At 44.5% G+C, this 8660-nt stretch overlaps 1 protein-coding gene across 1 annotated transcript in view; it reads left to right on the forward strand.

The window, feature by feature from the left end:
* LOC123517815 (protein O-mannosyl-transferase TMTC2-like) overlaps nt 1-7233 on the forward strand; it is a 276242-nt gene extending 269009 nt beyond the window's left edge. The window contains exons 10-12 of the mRNA XM_045278316.1: nt 1555-1639; nt 1932-2110; nt 2843-7233. Coding sequence (XP_045134251.1) covers nt 1555-1639; nt 1932-2110; nt 2843-3010 — 432 coding nt within the window. The 3' untranslated portion in view covers nt 3011-7233. The remainder of the gene's footprint in view (nt 1-1554; nt 1640-1931; nt 2111-2842) is intronic.
* The last annotated feature ends 1427 nt before the right edge of the window (nt 7234-8660 follow it).

Raw genomic sequence — 8660 nt, forward strand, 5'->3', positions numbered from 1 at the left:
TGCCGCTTTGCCAGGCCCTCGCCGCCCGGCCTGGCATGTTCAAGTAGATGGTCCATTAGTCTGTCTCCTCTGTGAATATTGAATTTCAGGGTCCCTCTTCTTCCCCTCTTCTCACCTTTCCTTTCTTCACGTTTGCAGTTACCTTGACAATCAGGTTAATGACTCGTGTGGCTCATTAGATTGTCTTTGAAAGTTGCGTCAAACAAAAATGGCAAGGGTTACGAAATAACACTTACTATTAAGTAATGAGACAGAAAAACAATTAGGGAAATTAAAATACTGACACAAGTAAAGCGAGTGCAAATGAAGCATTAGTTAGGAAAAGTTTCTTCCTTTCATTTTGTTTGAATAAAAAGTTACAGACTTCTTTATTGCTGCATTGACTTTCCTACTTAGAAGTATTATGGGCACACTTAAAATTCTCTTCCTCTCGTTACTCGCTCAACAAACCCTTCAACATTCTTTCCTAAGTTATTACCAACACTCAAAACTCCCTTCGTTCTTGCTCTGTATGACCTAATCAAACACACTGTTAGCATGACACGATAATGTTCACCATGATAGGAACCTAACAGGCCCTGATGGTCACTACAATGTTAGTAGCACGCCATCTATTCACCCAGTTCCCTCCTTAACATGGGATGTTAATCCAAACAAGCATTTTTCATGCCACTACGCTTTTTAGCAATTACCTTAATGTTTTTACGTCACATAAACACTCTCATTGATCCACAGTTCAATATTATACTAATATATTGTATATAATCTCTTTCTTCTTCCGCTGCAATGCCACCAGCGTCTAACAAGATTCTTTGCTGCAGTGGCAACATTGCAGAGACTGGATAAATGCTTTTTACCTCTTTATTGTTATGAGAAAGACAAGAATCTCATTATTTTCTCGTTTCGTTAATATTAAAGAGTATTTTTTCCTCTGTTATAGTGTTAGCCTCATTATAATTCTCAGACGTCCGACATAATGTTATAATATGAAGTTCTGTGTTCCGGCACAGTTTTTTTTTGTCAACAACCCAAACATAAATATGTTTACCCAAGCCAGTCAAAACTTTCATAAAAGCAAACCATCCTTTCCCTTCCTGTGTAGCCACACTAGCGGGAATAATCTCTATCTCACAACCCTGTGTAACGGCCACCTTGAATATTTTCCTCCCACCGTTTAATGCTACTAACGCTAAGCACGTTTTTCCTTCTACCACAGTGTAACCAACAGTTTAGGTATTTTTCCCCGCCCACTGTAGCGTTACCACCTTGCCAGAGCTCCCCTCCAGCCGGCCCCGGCGCCGGCTCGTAATGCCAACAAACTTACCTGCACATTTTCCACGCGAGATGCTGGCGGCAGGTGTTGGTGGAGGTAATGCTCCACTTAGGACCAGCTGAACCACACTAAGGGGGGCAAAAATACATCGGGATATAAAGCCAGCGGAAGCTTAACAAGAAATTTATGAGTACAAAAATTGTAACAAGGAATAGTATCAGTTTATAGAGACGTTATGTAGGCAGCAAAACCTTCTAACCCCGCTCCTCTCCTTCCCACAGGGCAGCCGCGCCGAGGAGGTGGAGCAATGGCTGAGGCGGGCGGTGGCTCTGGCGCCCAACGATCCACACGCCCACAAGCACCTCGGTGAGTGACGTGGGGCTTTCCTGACCTGACACTTGAATCCCACACAGATTAGCTTTGTGCCTTAAGTGGCTGGTATTGAAGGCAACTTTTAATTTCTTTCTGATCCTTTATTCACAAGCTTTTAACTCGGCAACCATGGTTGAATAGGACGCTGAAATGTTTTTATTTTTCGTTCTTCCATCATTTACTTCCTTAGTCATTCACAAAACTTTAACTCCCTGAGAGAGAACGATTAGCAAGGGAGATCATTACACTCAGGCACTTGGAAGCTAACCTCTCTTCTTTGCTCCAGGCCAGCTGTTGTTGGAGCAGGACCGAGTGGAGGAGGCAGTCGGGGCGTGGCTGCGGGCAGCCCTGCTTGACTCCACAGACCACACCGCCGCTTTCAACGCCGCCACAGCCCTCAGACTGGCGGGGAGGAACCAGCACGCTGAAACCTTCTACAGGAGGGCCGTGCAGCTGCAGCCCAAGGTGGGGACTCACTCCGGCGTTTGTTTCATATATTACGAGAAATACTGAATAACTAATGATGGCTTTAATTTATGCTTCTCATTCATGCATTTAAACTCATGAGCCGGACACAACCTGAGTTATATACGACGGCACATTAATATATTACTGCAGTCTTCTCAATTTGTAAGCGTTTTAATACTAATGCATACGTACCATTGTTTGCGTCCTGCATAAATTAGGCTACCTTGTTACGAAATGGAGAGAGAGAGAGAGAGAGAGAGAGAGAGAGAGAGAGAGAGAGAGAGAGAGAGAGAGAGAGACTCGTATTAACAGACATACAGATAAATAAAGATAAAAGTAAAAAATGGAGGAGTGTGGCAAGTTGTGATTAGTTTTCTTGAAACAGTACAACATAAGATTTTAAAGCTGAGTCAGACCTTCCTTCCGCTCTACTTGAACAACCACTCTCTACTTTCTTTTTCCTTCCTTTTTTTTTCTTTCTTCCTTTTCCTTTCTTGCTTATTCCTTCTCATCCCTGTTGCTCGTACATTAATTAGACGACTGTGCAGTATTATCTCTCTCTCTCTCTCTCTCTCTCTCTCTCTCTCTCTCTCTCTCTCTCTCTCTCTCTCTCTCTCACACACACACACACACACACACACACACACACACACACACACACACACACACACACCTCAGTCAACTTAATACTAAATTAACTCCTGCCCTACCCCTCCTTCCCTTCACCAGGACGTGGCCAGCCATCGCAACCTGGGCGCCATTCTGCACCTGAACGGTAAACTGGAGGAGGCGAGGAAGCATTACGATGAGGCCTTGGCGCTCTCCCCCGGCGACCCACAGACCACCACCAACCTGCAGAGACTCGCGGCACTCCTGCACAAGAAGGGTCTCTCCTAGTTGACCGCTGAAGGACCCTGAGGAACCCCGACAGGAGGTGCCACGGAGTCCCTGGCAAGACCAAATCAGTCACTGTCAGTCGGGCGCTGCTCACAAGTGAAGCAGCCGACCCGTGGGAGCTTCCGATTCAGATTACTATAAATACTATGTTAAATCCGAGAAGATGCGATGAGTAACTCTCCGACAGACCAGAGGACACCCATTGCTATTTTTCTTTCACGGTGGCGGCAAATCGTGTGGCTGTTGTAGATTTACTGGGCCGGATGTCTGTCTGACTGTCTGCTGCCGGCGGTGTCAGCTGCTCGCGCATCGATTAAGAATCCCCTCAAGTATCAGGAGCTCAAACTCGTAGTAAGCGACCCCAGACGACCTGCCTCGGGTGCTCTGGCGGCTTTGTAGTATTCCTGTTTAACTCTCCCTTCCCTTCCTTCCTCCCTCCTCGTCCTACACCTCCTCATCCTCCGTACTCTCAGCTCTTCCCTGTGTGGGAGGTCTGGAGGCTCCTCAAGAACCACTGAGGCTCCCCTTCGAGTGTGCACAACCTGAGATCGAGAGCCGAGGAGCACGTCGAGGTGTCTGCCAGCGAAATGTGGTGAAAACTGAGACAGTTACTGAGGTCAGGAGTCATTGCTTCCTTCACACAAAACAACCGAGAGATAAAGAAGAAAAAAATATATTAAACGGTGATATGTTATTGCTGCAACTTCCTTTCCTTCACTCATCCATATTACAATTTCTCTTTGTATTCCTCTGTTATTCAATCTTTCCCAGTAACTCCATCACTCACAAGTCTATCTGTACGTGCTTTGTCGCAGTTTCTTTTTGCTGCGAGGCTGGAGAGGACGGCCGCCAGGAGGGGAGATTACAGACACGCGGAAAGAGAAAGAGAAAACGTATCTATACCGGCGCACACATTGGAAGGATAACTGTGCCATGTGTGCCCGCGGTCCCAGGTCATTTAAAACGGAAAAATTTTTGCTCTTGCCTTGCTTTATTTTTCTCCTTCCTTTCTCATTTCTACTTCCATCTCTTTCTCCTGACTGATTTGCTTCCAGTCATTCCAAAAATTAGACATCGTTCGGAAAATACAAATCCTTGCAAGTTTTCAATATTCAAAGTAAAGTCTCTCTCTCTCTCTCTCTCTCTCTCTCTCTCTCTCTCTCTCTCTAGGCGTGAGAACCGGTACGTGGCAATCAAATAGAGCTGCTCAAGGCAAGGAGCGCTTCGAGTCCTTGCAAGTGACTCTCCGAAGCTTTCCTTTCTGCATCTCTCTGTGGTAAGCGGCCTATAATGTCGGTGTTTCATGTAATATCTGTTTACATTTCCCTTCGCTATTATCGCGTCACTCAGCAGGCAAGTGGAAGCTTTCAACGTCAATGAAGAGGCTAATCGAAGTTTTCCTCTTTTGTTTCGGAGGATAATGACGATAACACGAGCTGCTCTCTGTGTTCCAAACCAAGACGGGAGTGTAGGAGTGAGTCGGTCTCGTTTTCTCTTTTTCGCTCTCCACGGCGCTCCCAGGCCCGGACCAGCGTCAACTCGAGTGAGATTAGGGTTAACGCAACAGCGAAGTGTGTGTGTGTGTGTGTGTGTGTGTGTGTGTGTGTGTGTGTGTGTGTAGGAGTGCTTGCAGGGAAAGAAAGGAATGAGACTACAGAGGTGTATCCAAGCCATCATCACGACCACCACCACTGCTTTCATCGCTGCCCGGAGCCTCCCTTAAACATGTGCAGTTCAGGACTTGCCGCATCTCGGAGTCTTGGAGCGCGTGTGCACCTTTGTGGCTCCCTTAGTGGCCTCACCCTTCGTCTGTGTCATACCTTGGGACATTCCTGGACACCAGTCTGTGATATCTGCCAAGTAAGGGTCATCCTGAGACATTAAGGCATAGAGTTATCGACCATGTTCTCCCCCGCGCCTTGGACTCTCCTCTGGTAACGCGTGACGGACCAAGGAACACGTGATGCGAGTTGGACGCGTCTGCAGCACAGGGGTTGATGAAAACATGATACTTATAGCTTATGTTGTGTAGTTCAGCCAGATCATGTACGGCGCGCAGCATGCAGATGGACAGTGAGTGGCTCCGTCTAGATGCCAAAGGGTGTGGTTCCTTGTGTTGGAGCTGTGCAGTGCAGCGTTGAGCAAAGATGACCACGAAGGGAGTGAGTGAAGCGAATAGCATTTTTAGTCACGAGTTTGTGTGATGGAGCAGCCAGCGGTGGTCAGGACAAGCTTCACACCGCCTCTACCTGTAGAGATGAGCAGCGACTATTTGCACAAGGCCAACAGCTGTTTCTGTACAAAATACAAAACGACAAAAAAAAAAAATATAACAGGAGTAAATAAGCAAAGTTTTCTGCTTCCATTACGAGTGGCGACAAAATGAGAAAGCCCAGTGGAATTTCTCTTCTCTTCTCCTTCTTTCGAGGATGATCGATAGGAACTTGAGGGTGAAACTAAAGAAAGAACCAAAGAACATGCGAGGGATGCAGTTAAACTTTAGTCCCTTGAGTTCATGACTGTTCGCGGCATAAGTAGGAAGGAGTGGGGGCGTCACTCACCTGTGCTGCCCAGGTACACACCGTCACTTAGCCAGAACCAAAGATGAAGAGGGAATGCCGTGTCTCCTGTAGTCAGTACTCTAGTCAACCCGATAGCATACTACCCCTTGTTTGCTTTACATTCACGTCCTCATCGCCTCGTCTCCGCTGGTTTATCATACCCAACTATCACACTCCACGTAGACCTAATCTGGCGGCCTACTTAGTAGCTCGCCACGCCTTGTACAGGTAAGTGGCCGCAGGTAGATTTCAACAAGCTCACCTTCAGGCTTTTGTAGAGAATGAAGGACAAAAAACGACAAAGCATTATAGATATTTTCGTACACACAGCAGGTGATGGATGTGAAAATAGATTACAAGTAGAAAATTGTAAACTTCGTGAGGCAAAAGAGGAACGTAATAGTTAAAAGATAAAAAGTACATATTCGAAAAGAGGAGTAGAAGAGAAAGGGAAGGTAGTAAATAGTTTTATCATCATTAAAAAGAAAGAAAGAAAGAAATAATCGACTTAATTGTTTTTCATCTCTTTTTAAGCATCTAAAGTTTATTACCGAGTGTTGCCAGAGTCGAACCTTCGCCCCAAACACTGAGTTGCAACATTTTCTCGCCATTCACACACACTAAGTGGTTTAGTCTTACTCAATAGACGGCCTTTTGGGAGCACTTTTATTCGATTAACTGTCAAAACATGTTGTGTGTGCATGCATGTGTGTGTGTGTGTGTGTGTGTGTGTGTGTGTGTGTGTGTGTGTGTGTGTGTGTGTGTGTGTGTGTGTGTGTGCCCCGCACGAGACCAGTGTATAAAACCAGGTGTGCTGCAGGTGATACGGAAGAAACCTAATGTTATCCTCTAATTAGTATCATGTACATAGCCTCAAATTATATAGATATATATACAATGATTTTTTTAAAGGACCTCTACTCTTAAAAAAACAAAAGAAAAAAATCTACCTACCTGTCTATCTATCCATCTGTCTATCTATCTACCCTGACTTTCCCTCTGTACATGTTCTACTTCCTTCCCTCATCCAACCTTCCCGCCACGGTCTGTATGTACACCGATGCATTCCCTCATGTGTCCCCACCGTGATACATTCCTAAGTCTCCTTCATTATCTTCACCTGGTTTTTATCCATTATTTTCTCGCTCTTTGTCCCTCTGTCTCCCTTTCTAAGATGTGCCTAAGCCTCTCACTACAATAATTCATATTTGTATTTATATTCCGCGACTTTCAGCCTTGTAATACGAGAAGACAAGGGTTGTTTTCCCCAAATAACCTGTGTAAGTGAAGGCACTCAGGTAACCTTTTGTCCACTCTACTGACGTGGACGAAAAACAGAGGCGTAAGCTGATTGGTTGATGAATTCAGCTTCTCTTGTCCTCATTGGCTGACTGAAATAGCAAGTAGCCAGTGAGGAATAAAAGCGGGGATCACGTATAAACTTTTTTTTTTCTATATATCTTTGAAGACCAATACTTTCTCTTTCTTGTATTTTGGGTCTTGCCACGTAATTGGTATCTTAAGGGTGAAAGTCGCTGAATTCCGGCTAACAACCAGTATAAACGACTCGTATTATACTTTGGTGTTTCTACCCAGATAAATAATGTGCCGAGACTAGTGATATGTTACAATTAATATCAAATATATTATATGTGTTCATTACGTGAGTGTATTGATGTGATTTTACCTCTTATGCTTAAGGAACAAATGAGAGAGAGAGAGAGAGAGAGAGAGAGAGAGAGAGAGAGAGAGAGAGAGAGAGAGAGAGAGAGAGAGAGAGAATGGACGAGTGAAGAACAAAACAGAGTAACAAACTAATAGAGACACTAATAAATAAACAAACAGAACAAAAACAACAGACTAAACAGAACGACGGATAGACTGACAAATACATAGAGAGAGAGAGAGAGAGAGAGAGAGAGAGAGAGAGAGAGAAACAAGCCAGCCCGCCTAATCCCTGGGCAGGCAGGCAGGTTGCTGAATGGCTCATCAACAAATAGAGGGTGGACAGCAACGACCAATCACGAAGCTGAAATGCGGCGAATTTGAAACCAGCAAGGATGATGAAAGGACGAAGGTGAAAAAGGAGAGGAACCCATGAAGAGGAGGCGGAAAGGTGAATAGCCAATCAGGGGCAAAATAATGGTTTCCTCACCCTCTTCGATACGTCTCGCTGTCATGACATCCAAGCGTAAACAGCAGGATTGGACAGGCGACCAGAGTCTCCGCCGCGTGTTATGTGGCGGTAACACGCGTCGTTTTCCTCAGGCTTTCAAGGATGACCACCAACCACCACCAACCACACCCCTAAGAAAAGAAGTCAGTTTCCGCGACCTGGAGTTGTCTGCAGGTATGTTATGAGGATGATTGGAGTTTAACGTCCTTTAATGATATTCCCCTTGTTTTTTTTGTTTTGCGTGTGTTTGTTTATGTGCGAAACGGAGAGATTGCGGTTAAGACTATTGTATCTGTATTTCGTATTTTATTTTCGTTCTTCTAGTCTTCATTTCACCTCATTGGAGTGTGTGTGTGGGGGGCTGGTCTATTGTCTTTGCTGTTATTGGCCAAGGGCGCCTGGGGATGTGCGTGCCAACTGGATAATCCTGTTAGTGGCAATGGAAAACAAGTGAGAAAACAGGTTAATTTTGCTTTTATACGCTATGGAATAATTAATGAAGGTTTAACAGAATCAGTGTTCAAAAAAGATACAAGAATTCAGAATATTTTGTGATAGTGAAAGGGCTAACATGTATTTTAAGATATATATTTTTTTCAATCTCGTGTTAATCTTTATCACATTGGTGCAGAATTATTGTTAGATAACCAATACAGACAAAGATACACTTGAAATTGCTAATAAATTCCATTACATTAACAAGCCGAGACAGACGCAGAATCTTTTTAGGACGACATCCTTTAATCTTACACACTTGTTAGGTACACTTGGAGGTTAATGATGTGTTCAGAAAGAGTAAATGGTAACTCACGAGATGAATGAATTGAAAATGAAAGGAAGACTGAAATAACGTTGATAGCGAATGAACACACTTTTAACTCGTCGTTGGTAAAGAGTAAAAGATGCGTTGCGA

Source organism: Portunus trituberculatus, chromosome 42 (assembly GCF_017591435.1).
Source record: "Portunus trituberculatus isolate SZX2019 chromosome 42, ASM1759143v1, whole genome shotgun sequence".
Taxonomy (NCBI): Eukaryota; Metazoa; Arthropoda; class Malacostraca; order Decapoda; family Portunidae; genus Portunus; species Portunus trituberculatus.